Raw genomic sequence first — 16431 nt, forward strand, 5'->3', positions numbered from 1 at the left:
TTGTAATAAATTTGCACATATCTAAAACCTTGTTTTTGCTTTGTCATTATGGGGTATTGTGTGTAGATACGTTTTTAAAATCAATTTTAGAATAAGTCTGTAACGTAACAAAATGTGGAAAAAGTGAAGGGGTCTGAATTTGTTGATGATTCAACCCTATGCGCGTCAGCAACCACAGCTAGTGAAATCTCTGCAACCCTAAACAATGAGTTGTAGACAGTTTTAGAATGGGTGGCCAGTAATAAACTGGACCTGAAGATCTCTAAAACTAAGAGCATTGTATTTGGTACAAATCATTACCTTAGTTCTAGACCTCAGCTGAATCTGATAATGAATGGTGTGACTGTTGAGCAAGTTAAGGAGACTAAATTACTTGGTGTTACCTTAGATTGTAAACTGTCATTGTAAAAATATATTGATTCAATGGTTGCAAAGATGGTGAGAGGTCTGTCTGTCATAAAGAAATGCTCTGCTTTTTTGACACCACACTCCACAAAGCAAGTCCTGCAGGCTCAAGTTTGATCTTATCTTGATTATTGTCCAGTCATATGGTCAAGTGCTGCAAAGAAGGATCTAGTTAAGCTGCAGCTGGCCACGAACAGAGCAGCGCGTTTTTGCTCTTCATTGTAATCAGAGGGCTAATATCAATACTATGCATGCCAGTCTGTCTTTGCTAAGAGTTGAAGAGAGACTGAGTGCATCACTTCTTTTTATAAGAAACATTAATGTGTTGGAAATTCCAAATGGTTTGCGTAGTCAATGTACACACAGCACTGACACACACGCTTGGGGTATTTTCACAGTCCCCAAGTCCAGAACAAGCATTTTGCGACACTCGCAATAACATCTGCTAAATATGTGTATGCGACCAATAAAATTTGATTTGAACATATTCAAAGAAAACATACAGTATTATCCAGAGCCGTGACTGCATGGAACTCCCTTCCATCTCATATAGCACAAGTGAACAGCAAACCTGGGTTCACAAAACAAATAAGCCAACACCTCACGGCACAACGCCTCTCTCCAATGTAAACCTACTTTTTGTGTGTATGTACCATTGGAAAATAATTTTGGTTCCAACCAATCATTTCATTCTGAACAGAACCATCATTTTTTTGGTTCTGTTTCATTTTTAAACTTTGAGTTCAAGTTTTTTACAGTAATCTCATTAAATTACTTCACCAATTAGTGCGGATAGAGCAGGCAAACTAGTTGTTTACATGCATGATGGACAGACAAGTGTAGCCTATGGCGCAAGATGTGACTGAAATGTTGCAGGTGGGGAGAGAGCGAGAGAGGGTTGAGGAGGAGGCTTGAAGAGCTGGGCATCTTGTTATGACATGCATTATCTGAATTATGTCCACATAATTATACCTAGAGAATTGGCTTCTATGAAGGCACATTGAATGTCCTTTTGAGCTAGCTAGCTAACAAGTTTGTGTGTGCAGAGCGGCACCAGAATTAAAAACACGTTTTACCTTTTAGTAGTTAATAAATCTAACGTGAAACATGATAAGTAGGCCTATAGTATCCTTAACTGTGCCTGACCACCTTGATTCGGTGTTATGTAGCAAAATTTGAAATTGTGTTTTTGACATTGGATAAAAGCAGACACAGAGCTACAAAATGGTATATCATACACTGCATTTGAAGAACAATGGGAAAGTAATTCTGCTTTGAAATTTGATAAACTTGTAATCCCACTTTTGAGAAAATGTTCTTGAATATTTTGGTACACCTACTGGAGAGAACTTTGTCTACACCTATTCAGCATTGTTCACACCCTCCTAAGCCAGCCCCACCCATCTCTTTAAGGATTCACATGTGAGGTCATGTGCTAAACAGTGAGTAGTGTAGTAAAGATTAAGACTAAAAGTGGTAAAAGTTGGAGACTACAATAAGAAAAAATTCCAGGTGAACAGAAAGTTTCCAGATAACAAATATTTTATAAATATTAGATGACGCTTACCCAGACACACTTGTCTAAATTGATGGGTCATGTGAAAGAAATGCTATAACCCCAGCCACATCTTGCTAAGTGGATGGGTCTCTACAGAAGGTGTAAACGATACAGACAAATGGTTACTTGCATAGTAGCAATATCAAAAATAGATAGTGTCAATATGAAGAAAATAAGAAAAAGTGTCAATGCCAGTAGAGAAAGAACAAAATAATATACAGTATGTACAAGAACAATAACGATATCATTGATACTGGTGATAGATGCGTACAATCGGGTAAAGTGGCTGAGCAGCAGGATAAAAAATAAATAGTAGCCGCAATGTATGGCGTGTGTGTTAGGAGAGTGAATAGAGGCACTGCAGATAGTGCTGATGACTGGGAACTCGCCCCCCAGTGATGAACTGGTCCGTTCAAACCGCGCATGAACAAGGGAATCTATATTCGGAGAGCCTGTTTCTGTCCTGCCCTTGACTTTGGTGCATGGCATGTGATGTCCATAGCCTCTTCATCGCAAAACTACCTGATCTTCTCAAAAAGATAAGTTTGTCTAGCTGTTTCCAGTCCAAGTGGTGATTGTACAGGCAGACCATCTATGGGAGGAATGATGTCAGCGTTGCGCAGGAGCTGAAACCTGGTCCCGACTGAGTCCGAACGCTCCTTGGCAACAACACCAGGCTCCAGAGCATCAAAGATGTAAAACAGGAAATAAGAAAACAAATTGAGAAGAAATTACAACCTTGCAAAACATCAATTCACCTCTCAAGTTTAGATAAGAAGAATAACCTTATACAATGCAATGAAAATGACATTCTCCTGAAGTGTTGGTACTGCTTGATCTGTGGCAGCGGCCTGAAGTACGGAGTCAGGTGTTGTTGCCAGCCATAGCTTTTCACTAGCACCGTACCATCCTCTAGTCCAAACAGCTATGGGATGTTGACCCCTGTCGCAGTGCTGTCCTTCACAACACCAGCAATCTCGAGACCACAAACGTGTTATTTTTTTGACCAATGCAGTTATCACAATTCAGGTCCACACGTGTTTCCCCAATTCCGTAGTTGGTGAATATATGGTGCAAATACAGAAATAATGTGAGATCAATAAAATTAGTGCCAATCATGTTGGAGGTAAATTAAATAATCAAAACGTGTTGTTTATGCTTTACATACCAAGTGTTCTACTGATGCTGAAAGACAAATTCTAGATACAAATATTGTAACATAGCATTTTAGCATAGTGGCAGGTTGCCTAGTTGTTAGAGCATTGGGTCAGTAACCAAAATGTTGCTGGATCGAATCCCCGAGCTGACAAGGTAAAAATCTGTCGTTAGCTGGTTAGTTAGCTAACATTAGTCTATAACTAGCAATGCAAATGGCTTTCTGAGATATTACTTCACAGATCATACATGTAATGTTAGCTTAAGTGCCAGCCACCTAATGTTAGCTAGCTAGAAGCTTGAACTTGCATTGAAAACAACATTCTGACAAAATTAGAAATGTATAATATTTGAATCTACTCTTACCCGTGTACATGAATGAACGCTTCACGGCAGACTGCAATCCCTTTCATTATATAAGACGTCCTGTGTAGTTTCTGTTTTTTTTATACAGCTTGCTTGGCCCGTTTTGTCAAGTCACTCTGGTTCACACTGACCATGTGCAATGCCACAAAAATAGTCCTCCTGAAAGTAGTCCATCACAACTTTTTCCCACTGACCTTTGTCGATAGCGCCTGATAAATTCATAGCAGCATTATTATTGAGAGCAGTAGCAACACATTTGCAGTTTTCCATGGCTAATGTTATATCTTTTGCAAAAATGTTTAAAAACACTGTTTTTGCTTTGTCATTATGGGATATTGTGTGTAGATGGATAAGGGGGAAAGCAATTTAATCTCTTTTGGAATAAAGCTGTAACGTAACAAAATGTGGAAAAAGACAAGGGTTCTGAATACTTTCCGAATGCACTGTCTGCAAATAGGTCCTGTGTTTGTGTTTTACACCTCCAGCAGAATAGTTACATTTGTGTGCATGATATTCAGTTTCACTGGCATATAGTATGTTCCATGGATGGTCTTAAACTGCAGTCATTTATGTCTGGGATTATATAAACATGACTGGGCATTTTAACATATCTGTATCCATTCATCATCATCAATAGCGTCTCCCAGGTCTTCCTCACATTTTTGTTTTACTTGTTGTGTGTCATCAGGAAAAGCCTCTATCAACCATTGATACAGTTTGGAAATCAACTTTAGAGGTTTGTCAGACTGCCTTAAAATAGTTTCAATCTTTGAAGCTTCTTGCTTGTCCAGTGTTTGTCGCAGAGAAAATAGTGTTGTATTTGCTAAAATTCCCCTCAGCTCCATCACAGACTGGTCTTCCCTGGCTGCCTGACCCTGATGAGACCCCTGTCACCATCTGATCCTGCTCAGATGAGGCATGTCAAAGAATTACATTGGTGTACACGTTATATTATCCATGAATATAATCAATTACCATCATGAAATTACCATCATTCCCAGATCCCAGACTGTAGTCTATCCATCAACTCAAGATGGAACTTTGTATCCATTCTCTGATTATAATATACTGCAAAATGTACCTGAGCTCTGTAGAGTGGTCTTTCCTGGCTGTCTGACCCTGCAGGGACACCTGTCACCATCTCATCCTGCTAAGACGTGATGAGCATAGTGTTGCGTACTGACTGTGCACCATGACAGTGACACCTGTAGAGCTGTTTATACCGTGTCAGTGTGAAAAGTAGGGAATTAGCTAGGGAAACTGACAGATTGATAACGTTACATTGCTATACTGACTAATAAAAACGCAGAGAAAACGTCAGAATGTCGGTCTTCAATCATTTGGCTGCTGGTTTCATCGTTTGATTCAGGTCTAGTGTGATTGAGTCAAAAATAATAGCTAAAGTCAGTGAGCTAGCTAGCTAGCTAACTTTAGCTAACTTTTGACTAGCTCTGCTAACTAATGGTACAATGATACATCATCAAATTTACTTCCGTTGAAATGGGACAAAACAACGGCTACAAAACATTTCCATACACACGACAGCTGTTAGATACTGCTACCTGACATATTGCTAGAGGCTAGCTAGAGCTGAACTCGCTGTGGTAGCTAATAGCTAGCTAACTAGCTGCTAGTCTTTCATTCACTTCAGTTGAGGGGGGATGAAACATTAACTAACGTAACATGTCAGTTACTTTAGTAGCTCAGCACTGGGAGTAAATATTTATTTTTCTGTCAAACAGCAGTTACCTTGCTAGCTACATCAGTCAACTAAAGAGTAGCCAGTTTCAGCTCTGCTTGCTTTTACAACTCTGAGAAAAAGTGCAACACAGACAGCAGCTGCTTCTGTTCATCTCTCCTATGCTGGTCCTATACGCCAGCCTTTCAGAAGCATTGACTTTATACAGCATGTCCGTATGCTCTGCGGTGTCTGTGCGGTCCTATATTCAGCAGGCTGAAACCGGAAAAAAGCCTACCTGACCTCCCTGAGGCGTCCGCATGGTCCTATAGCATACGTTTTGTAGCCACGTTTTGTATCACAGCGCAATTAGAAAACTATTTCAGAATGTGGGGAGGTCATGTCACCCCCGTCCCCAGTGAAAACAGACAACCAATGGCAAGTTGTTGATGCCTATGATTATGCCTGTATCATCCCAGTTGACCGAAGAGGTACCAAACTGTTGGACCTTGACACCCACTAATGTTCAATAGACATAGGCTTCTACTACTTAATCTCCACCACTTATCTGCGTTTCCTCATCCTGATGGGGTCCTTTACCTACCATCTCCTGAGATGGAAGGTGGTCTATGCCTACTACCTCTTCCTGGCTTATCTCCACGATACAAAGAGGAGGAAGACACATGAGCCTCATTGAGGTCAGTACGATGCCATTGTCTCCTACAATGCCCACGATGAGCCTTGGGTCCTGAGGGAGCTTCTGCCAAAGCTGGAGAGAGAGCAGGGCTGGAGGTTGTCTGCACCACCGGTACTTCGAGCCAGGCAAACCCATCATAGACAACATCACAGAAGCCATCTCCGGGAGCCGCAAGACCATCAGCGTGATCAGTCGTCGCTACCTGGAGAGTGAATGGTGCTCTCGGGAGATGCAGATGGCCAGCTTCAGTCTGTTTGATGAGCAGAAGCATGTGCTGATCCTGGTGTTTCTGGATTAGTTCCCGGACCAGCAGCTTTCGTCCTACCATCGCATGATGAGGCTGGTGAAAAGAATCACCTACTTGAGCTGGCCCAGAGCTGGGGAGCACACTGGGGTCTTCTGGGAGAAAGTCCGGGTGGCTTTGGAGACCAGGGACTGCTCTGCTGAGGAGAAACCCATCCTCTTCGGGGTGGAGAGGGCATGATAGTGACATTCTAAATGTAAAGCAACTTGACCTGAAGCTGGACCAAAAAATATATATAATAAGTTAAATGAAAGTCTAAATGTATAAACTGCAATATTATTGCCAACAGAGGGATATTAAATAATGTGCATATGTACTATAATCAGAAACTGAGTTGGGCAAATGTTATGCAATTTCGTGATGAGGTGTACAGATAATTAACTTGACCTATATTGTCAGAGCAAAATAATCCAGCAGCAACAGGATTTTAACGTTTAGTCCATAATGTTGCTTTATCGGTGGTTAAACTATTAGCTTGCCAATGTAACTGTTATGAAAGTTGTATGGTCAATTTGTTTTTGGTATTTAAACACCACTTTAAAATGTGTACATGACACTGCAACAAAATTCCCCCATGGGGACAATAAAGTCAGTAAAGTAAAGTAAAAGTAGGCTACATGAAAAGTGCAATACTGTTTATATAACCGTGTTGGTAATGATTGGGGGGAAAAATGATACAGTTACATATCAGGATATTATTTTTGACGCTATATATTGTATCGTTTTGACAATATTGCAATATTATTTCTGCAATAGTTGGCTGTACCTGCAACAAAACTCCAGTATTTTTCCTTCATAGCTTGTTCTCCATATTCTTTGTTTTCAGCACTTATTTCCATGACTGATCAAAGCTCATTTTCACATGGCTCTCTTGTCCCTCTGCAGCAGACATGGTAAACAATATGTTTGGACCATGGAACCGCAATAAAATCTCAATATTGTATCGCAATACATATACAATTGTGAGAATCGCACGTGTTAATGCGTGAGTGTGGGTTTTCAGTGAATTTATGTAAATCGCTAAGCTCATCTGCATTTCCTGCGGTGCAGGAAAATTCTCAGCAACGAAAGAGTGATTATATTCAGATCCTACATCTGTAGAATATGATGTTTTCACTTCCCTAATTTTCTCTTCACCTCCCTACCCTAATTTTTCTGTTTTGTCTCATTTTGTTAATTATGAGAACTCTAGAGATCGGCAGCCTAGTGGTTAGAGCGTTGGGCCTGTAACCAAAATGTTGCTGGATCGAATCCCCGAGCTGATAAGGTAAAAATCTGTCGTTAGCTGGTGTTAGCTGGTTAGTTAGCTAACATTAGGCTATAACTAGCAATGCAAATGGCTTTCTGAGATAATATTACTTCACAGATCATACATGTAATGTTAGCTAATGTGCCAGCCACCTAATGTTAGCTAGCTAGCTAACAGTAAGCTTTAACTTGCATTCTGCCCCTGAGCAAGGCAGTTAACCCACTGTTCACCGGGCGCCGAAGACGTGGATGTCAATTAAGGCAACCCCCCGCACCTCTCTGATCAAATCAAATCAAAGTTGATTTGTCACGTGCTCCGAATACAACAGGTGTAGTAGACCTTACAGTGAAATGCTTACTTACAGGCTCTAGCCAACAGTGCAAAAAAGGTATTAGGTGAACAATAGGTAAGTAAAGAAAATAAAAACAACAGTAAAAAAGACAGTGAAAAATAACAGTAGCGAGGCTATATACAGTAGCGAGGCTATATGCAGGCACCGGTTAGTCGGGCTGATTTGAGGTAGTATGTACATGTAGATATGGTTAAAGTGACTATGCATATATGATAAACAGAGAGTAGCAGTAGCGTAAAAGATGGGTTGGAGGGTGGCGGGTGGCGGGACACAATGCAGATAGTCCAGTTAGCCAATGTGCGGGGGCACTGGTTGGTCGGGCCAATTGAGGTAGTATGTACATGAATGTATAGTTAAAGTGACTATGCATATATGATAAACAGAGAGTAGCAGCAGCGTAAAAAGAGGGGTTGGGGGGGCACACCATGCAAATAGTCCAGGTAGCCATTTGATTACCTGTTCAGGAGTCTTATGGCTTGGGGGTAAAAAATGTTGAGAAGCCTTTTTGTCCTAGACTTGGCACCTCGGTACCACTTGCCATGCGGTAGTAGAGAGAACAGTCTATGACTGGGATGACTGGGGTCTTTGACAATTTTTAGGGCATTCATCTGACACCGCCTGGTGTAGAGGTCCTGGATGGCAGGCAGCTTAGCCCCAGTGATGTAATGGGCCGTACGCACTACCCTCTGTAGTGCCTTGTGGTCGGAGGCCGAGCAATTGCCGTACCAGGCAGTGATGCAACCAGTCAGGATGCTCTCGATGTTGCAGCTGTAGAACGTTTTGAGGATCTGAGGACCCATGCCAAATCTTTTTAGTTTCCCGAGGGGAATAGGCTTTGTCGTGCCCTCTTCACGACTGTCTTGGTGTCAAATGCGGAAGACACATTTCAGTTGAATGCATTCAGTTGTACAACTGACTAGGTATCCCCTTTCCCTGACTAGTTATCTATATGACACAGTGCATTTGCACTGAGCAGGGCTCGAACTCTCAACCTTCTGCACCACATCACACACCATTCACAGCCAACCGTCTTAGCCAACAGATCAAGGAAGTGGAACTCCGGGAATGTGGTGCCACCAATGTACTCCAGCCATCATGAAATGGGAATGTTTTACTTCCACAAACTGAAATGGCTGTGTGTTTGTTTGTGACCCGACTTAATGCCAAAAGACTCCCCACTGATCTAAGCCTAGGAATTAGCAAGTTACTGTGCAGGTCTCAGGCAAGGCTACTCTGTTACACTCATGACAGACAATAATACTTCCACATCTGTTTAACCATACTATATTAACAATCAGAGATACACAATCAAGTCATTTCTGCTTCTGCTTCAATGGAACATTGAACTTTTAATCCGCCCTCCGTAGTGATATTCAATGCTCCTCTGTCTGCACAGCTGTGCGTGTGTGTCTGTGTCTTTGTGTTCTCTAGGCAGGCACCATCTCTCGTTGTGCAGGGTAATATCTCCTCAGAGGAAAGACTCATTACAACAGGAAATTAGTGCTATCTGGGCTTCTCTATATGCAGGCTGATTTCACAGATGTAGAGCAGTGGCAGTGCTAGGAGATGTCCCCGTATTCACCAGGGTCAGAGTAATCAGTCATCTGGGGTCTGATGTTGTCCCTGTGAGCACAGCCTGTGTCCAGGTCAGCAAGGGGGAAACCACGGTTTCGATAAAACCAAACCCTTCAAAAGAGTCGTACTCTGACCCCCTACTCCTGTTTTTTTCCCCCGAAGCTGTGTCTGCACGAGTGAGGTTTCTGCTATATCTGACGTCACTGACTCAATTGCAGGTGTCGTATGGTGCCAGCCTCGATGATACATGAAAAGCCGGCGACACTGTGCTCTCACGCTCTCTTTCTCCATTCACATCTAAAGAGATTTGATTATAAAGCCAGGCTGTGAGGTGGGCCCCAGAGGTGTGGGTATAGTAGCTAGTATAGTAGCCACCAAGTAGCCACCAAGTAGCCCACTCACCTAACCATCCAACCTCAACCCTCTTCAGTCCTATCCATCTGAGATCAGCTTGATGCGAGCTGGGTGACTCATTCATCTAACTTGGCGTGTACTCTTGGCACGCACTCATCTCATTCTCTCTCACTCTCTCCTTTCCTCCTTCCCTCCACCGCTCCTATCTCTTACCAATGTTGAAAAAATGCTGTATAAATTTACTGGTAAGTCCTTTCCTCGTTTCCGTAGACTAGTGGTTTCATCGAGAATGTCTGAGTGTCTCCCTCTGTCATTCACAGGTGAAGCAGATCATGGAGGAGGCTGTCACCAGGAAGTTTGTACATGAAGACAGCAGCCACATTGTCTCGTTTTGTGGTGAGATTCGACTATTGGGACATATTTGTTCATTAATCAGCTAAAAATATAATCTTTGGTCATTGTGCCAATCAGAAGGAACAGGTCTCCTGTCAGACATGAGTCAGTCAGCTCCCATAGGCCAGGTGTTTTTTCAGGTGTACACTGAGTGGACAAAACATTAAGAACACCTGCACTTTCCATTACATAGACCGACCAGGTGAAACCAGGTGAAAGCTATGATCCCTTATTGATGTCACTTGTTAAATCCACTTCAATCAGTGTAGATGAAGGGGAGGAGACAGATTTAAAGAAGGATTTTTAAGCCTTGAGACAATTGAGACATGAATTGTGTATGTTTACCATTCAGAAGGTGAATGGACAAGACAAAATATTTAGGTGCCTTTGAATGGGGTATGGTAGTACGTGCAAGGCGCACCGGTTTGTGTCAAGAACTGCAACGCTGCTGGGTTTTTCACGCTCAACAGTTTCCCGTGTGTATCAAGAATGGTCCACCACTCAAAGGACATCCAGCCAACTTGACACAACTATAGGAAGCATTGGAGTCAACACGGGCCAGCATCCCTGTGGAACGCTTTCAACACCTTGTAGAGTCCATGCCCTGTCGAATTGAGGCTGTTTTGAGGGCAAAAGGGGGGGGGGGGTGCAACTCAATTTTAGGAAGGTGTTCCTAATGTTTTATACACTCAGTGTATATTTGGTATAAGAATAATATTGGTTTCCCATTTTCTGGTACCTTAAAATATGTCTATAAAACCTGACATCGCAAAGAGAATCTGTCAGAATCATGTCATTGCAACCATTGCTGGGAAGCCTCTTATGTAACACAGCCAGGGAACAAGGTCGTCAAGCCCTGTGAAGAGTTTAGGTGATTTAACACTTTTGTAGAAAAAGGCTTGTTGTAAGCATAAGGATAGGTGATAATGACAATCTGTTGCACTGCATTGGGGTGTGAAAGAATCATCTCACAGTCACTCAGAGATTCTGCACAGACTCTGACCTGGGGGAGGTTGGGTGACGTGTTAGTCATCAAGCCTCACTGACATCCTACCGAGGTCCTCAGGCTATTTTATCAACTGATAAAAGTGGCAAAGGAAGATACCAAATCTGCATATCACGTCAACCTGTGGGTGGAACGTTTGAGCAGCTGCTAGCTGATAACTGTGAGATCCATCTATAAGGATCTCCCTTCGCACAACAACAGTAGAGTAGCTTGCCTTTTAACAGACATGGAAGTAAGAGCTTTCCCTCGAGCTCATACACCGTGGTGGATGTTAGCTCCCTCTTGCATCCCCCCATGGGCTCTCTGTGTTGTTGTGGCTCTTTTACTCCCACATATTCTACTCTGCTCACGTTTTACACCAAGCTGTCACAATAGAGATGTGTCTGTGCAGAGATCACAGGATGGACCGGTAGGGCGAGGGGTGGAGGAGAGGACTTGCTTGGGCAGGTCACCGGGGAGTAATTAGCCTCTATCATCATGGTCACATTTACAAGTCGCTAAGGCAGGAGCGCCTGGGAAAATGTCAAGCGTTAGCCGTTTGACACGTCTCTTCTTCCTTTTCTCCCCACCAAAATAACTATTATTCCTTTCACTGCTGTGACAGAGATAGTCAACAGTCATCCAATTGTTAATTAAGCATAGTATTAAAGGTGTGGTCGTGACGTAGCCTGAGTCCGATCTGTTTCTGCTCTTTTGCCAACTCCATAAGGCACCCAGGGTAGTCGTGATTTTGGCACATTGAAGAATTCATCTAAGCCAATATGGTGGTTTAGAATGTGTTCATGTCATTGTGCTGAAATCTCCTGTGAGTGTAGCACTAGATGAGCCGGTCCAGGTCAGCAGCAACACACACTGAGTCCCCTAATGTGTTCTGTTGCCACAGACACGTGCTGATTAGGGGTCATTACTTCAGTAGCTGTGATTACCTTTTTAATAAGAGTGCCTGTGTAGAAAGAGGACCGGGTCCAGCCACTCATTTCCTGTGACTGCTTAAACCACAGGGTATGTTTGACGCGGTGAATATTGCTTTTGTTGCATCGTCCCCGGGTTATGTTGAGCCAAAGTATCACAAAGCCAAGGAGGTTTCACCCTCTGGAATATTGTTTTCAATATGTGAATGTGTTTTCTAATAGCTGGAAAGAGAAGGGGCATCCTATTGAGACCTCTTGAGTTTTATTACAAATGGCGCTTCTCTCCCCTGTAATAATAAGGAAAAGACAACAGAGATAAAGAGAAAGGAAGAGAGAGTAGATACTGTATCAGTGAGTGAATACAGAACACTGCTCCAACATTATGATTACAAAGCTACTGGACAACTGGAAAATATAATAACAACTCTGATTACATGGTTTCATTTATTATTTGCAGATTTGTAAAAACTTTACAGTTGTTGCTATTTTTATACATGATAAGTTTAGTTATTCAGTGCAATAATGGACATGGTATGGTAATGATTTTCATATAGGCTATGTTATGAGGATACTGTAGAGCCGGGGGGCTAAGTTGGTAAAAGAAATAGATCACAGGCTGACATTTTTTAGGAAGTCATGGTCAGGTTTTATTATCTCAATATCAAATAATTTACCTTACTGTGATTGGTACCTTACTGTGATTGCTTTCAATTAAAATGGTAAAAAAGAAACCAACATTGCTTCTTAGCAAAGAGCTATTTCTCAAGCAAAACTTTTGCTAGGACTGTCTGGGAGTGGTCTGAGTGGAGAGGAGAAAATGGAAAACTAGCAGTTATTGGCAGAGGGGTTTGGAACTCTCTTATTGGCCTATTAGGGCTGTCCCCGACCCCAAAAAATCTTGGTTGACAGAGTCATCCGTTCTTTTGACCAATTGATTGGTCAAAATGTTAAAAGTGGATTATTCCATATATAGATGTTTGAATAAAATCAACTATATGTAGGCTACTTTGTCTGATGCTTTAAGCACTGCAATTAAAAATGAAGATACATAAAATACCTTAAAGAGGGAGCCAGAGATCAATATAGCCTAACCAGAAGAAAAAAAACCTGTCTCCCCTCCTTCCGCTGCTACTGGCCTTAGCAGATTCTGCCGTTACGCTCCTGAAGTTGCCGGTAATAGGCTACACCAGCGGTCAGCAACCTTTTGCATTTGGAGTGCCATGTTATCGTACCATTTCTACACATCTGCGTGCCACTTATGATTTTCATATGCACATTTCCTTGGAACAGTTTCATTTAATTTATAATAAAGTCGAAATATCTCAATCAATGTCATGTGGTTAATCAAAATTCTATCTAAATGAGAATGATACAAATCTAAAAGTAACTTCTATTGCCATTGCCAATATGAAAAAAAAGCCTACGTAAAGCCAACAAATAAAAACATTGCAGGTAGAAAATATCCTGATAAAAATAAATATTATATAAATCACATTGGCTACGCATGGCCTGTCTGCAAGGAACTTGAAACATTGTATCAACTATTAACTTGGATCTGGCCTGAAGCTCACACTAGCAAACTTGCCAAATCTCTGGGCCCTCAGAGTTTCCTGGAGACAGTGAGCTCTGGACAGACACAGCTTTAGGCTATTTGCGCAAGGGATTTCATTTATATTTATTTAACTAAATCAAATCAAATCAAATGTACTTATATAGCCCTTATTACATCAGCTGATACCTCAAAGTGCTGTACAGAAACCCAGCCTAATTCTCCAAACAGCAACCAATGCAGGTGTAGAAGCACAGTGGCTAGGAAAAACCCCCTAGAAAGGCCATAACCTAGGAAGAAACATCGAGAGGAACCAGGCTATGAGGGGTGGCCAGTCCTCTTCTGGCTGTGCCGGGTGGAGATTATAGCAGAACATGGCCAAGATGTTCAAATGTTCATAAATGACCAGCATGGTCAAATAATAATAATCACAGTAGTTCATGAGGGTGCAACAAGTCACACCTCAGGAGTAAATGTCAGTTGGCTTTTCATAGCCGATCATTAAGAGTATCTCTACCGCTCCTGCTGTCTCTAGAGAGTTGAAAACAGCAGGTCTGGGACAGGTAGCACGTCCGGTGAACAGGTCAGGGTTCCATAGCCGCAGGCAGAACACTTGAAACTGGAGCAGCAGCACGGCCAGGTGGACTGGGGACAGCAAGGAGTCATCATGCCAGGTAGTCCTGAGGCGTCCTAGGGCTCAGGTTCTCCGAGAGAGAGAAAGAAAGAAAGAGAGAATTAGAGAGAGCATACTTAAATTCACACAGGACACCGGATAAGACAGGAGAAGTACTCCAGATATAACAGACTGACCCTAGCCCCCCGACACATAAACTACTGCAGCATAAATACTGGAGGCTGAGACAGGAGTGGTCAGGAGACACTGTGGCCCCATCCGATGATACCCCCGGACAGGGCCAAACAGGCAGGATATAACCCCACCCACTTTGCCAAAGCACAGCCCCCACACCACTAGAGGGATATCTTCAACCACCAACTTACCATCCTGAGACAAGGCAGAGTATAGCCCACAAAGATCTCCGCCACGGCACAACCCAAGGGGGTGCGCCAACCCAGACAGGAAGATCACGTCAGTGACTCAACCCACTCAAGTGACGCACCCCTCCTAGGGACGGCATGGAAGAGCACCAGTAAGCCAGTGACTCAGCCCCTGTAATATGGTTAGAGGCAGAGAATCCCAGTGGAGAGAGGGGAACCGGCCAGGCAGACAGCAAGGGTGGTTCGTTGCTCCAGAGCCTTTCCGTTCGCCTTCACACTCCTGGGCCAGACTACACTCAATCATATGACCCACTGAAGAGATGAGTCTTCAGTAAAGACTTAACGGTTGAGACCGAGTCTGCGTCTCTCACATGGGTAGGCAGACCATTCCATAAAAATGGAGCTCTATAGGAGAAAGCCCTGCCTCCAGCTGTTTGCTTAGAAATTCTAGGGACAATTAGGAGGCCTGCGTCTTGTGACCGTAGCCTACATGTAGGTATGTACGGCAGGACCAAATCGGAAAGATAGGTAGGAGCAAGCCCATGTAATGCTTTGTAGGTCAGCAGTAAAACCTTGAAATCAGCCCTTGCCTTAACAGGAAGCCAGTGTAGGGAGGCTAGCACTGGAGTAATATGATCAAATTTTTTGGTTCTAGTCAGGATTCTATCGAGCGTATTTAGCACTAACTGAAGTTTTTATTTAGTGCTTTATCCGGGTAGCCGGAAAGTAGAGCATTGCAGTAGTCTAACCTAGAAGTAACAAAAGTATGGATTCATTTTTCTGCATCATTTTTGGACAGAAAGTTTCTGATTTTTGCAATGTTACGTAGATGGAAAAAAGCTATCGTTGAAACAGTCTTGATATGTTCGTCAAAAGAGTGATCAGGGTCCAGAGTAACTCCGAGGTCCTTCACAGTTTTATTTGAGACGACTGTACAACCATCAAGATTCATTGTCAGATTCAACAGAAGGTCTCTTTGTTTCTTGGGACCTAGAACAAGCATCTCTGTTTAGTCCGAGTTTAAAAGTAGAACATTTGCAGCAATCCACTTCCTTTTGTCTGAAACACAGGCTTCTAGCGAGGGCAATTTTGGGGCTTCACCATGTTTCAATTCTTATTTACAATGATGGCCTACTCCGGCAATGCTGGGCCAATTGTGCACTGCCCTATGGGACTCCCAAACACAGCCGGATGTGATACAGCCTGGATTCGACACCTCTTGCATTGACATGCAGTGCCTTAGACCGCTGCGCCACTCGGGAGCCCCATAAGAAGTAATAATAAGGGATAAGAAGTAATCAGGTGGGCCTTTTTTATGACATGTCTACTGGATCAAAGCATGACATTTTTTCCCCTTTCATGCTGAGTGGTTATCGAAAGAGAGAGCTGGAAAGATTTTTCCAATAGGCTATGTTGTGGAGCTATTGTCATTCTCAATGGATGTGAAAACAGACTTTGTTTACTTGCTTTTTGAGGCGAAGACAAAAGTACTTTGAGAAGCTCCACGGTGGTGGTGAGTTAAGACAATCAGAAATAGTATCAGATCCCCAAATGGGCACATTTATAGGCCTACATTTGCACGCAGGCCAGGTAGCCTAGGCCTAGTTCTATGCGTAATCAGGTCCTTACTCAAGATTGACAGGAGCGCTCCAAACATGAAATAAACCCAAACTTTTTCCTCACAAGTGTAGCCTAGGTTGTGCACTCTGCAAATTACGTGTCCACTCCTACAATGACAACGGTAAGACTAATAATAATATATTGAATTCATTAACAGAAATGTCTGTAACCAAACAAACATTGTAGATGAGAAATTAAAATAATGGTACACTAGTAAAGTACTAGTGATACTAATCCTCCGCAATGGATTAGTTCACTCAGAC

The 16431-nt window shown here is 42.6% G+C and overlaps 1 protein-coding gene and 1 pseudogene across 1 annotated transcript in view; both read left to right on the forward strand.

The window, feature by feature from the left end:
- Positions 1-5562: 5562 nt before the first annotated feature.
- Positions 5563-6343, forward strand: LOC120063538 (annotated as a pseudogene).
- A 999-nt stretch (positions 6344-7342) lies between these two features.
- LOC120063539 (small G protein signaling modulator 1-like) overlaps positions 7343-16431 on the forward strand; it is a 48267-nt gene continuing 39178 nt past the window's right edge. The window contains exons 1-2 of the mRNA XM_039013901.1: positions 7343-7372; positions 10014-10089. Of these exons, the coding sequence (XP_038869829.1) occupies positions 7343-7372; positions 10014-10089 (106 nt within the window). The remainder of the gene's footprint in view (positions 7373-10013; positions 10090-16431) is intronic.

The sequence above is a fragment of the Salvelinus namaycush genome, chromosome 18, assembly GCF_016432855.1.
Source record: "Salvelinus namaycush isolate Seneca chromosome 18, SaNama_1.0, whole genome shotgun sequence".
NCBI lineage: Eukaryota > Metazoa > Chordata > Actinopteri > Salmoniformes > Salmonidae > Salvelinus > Salvelinus namaycush.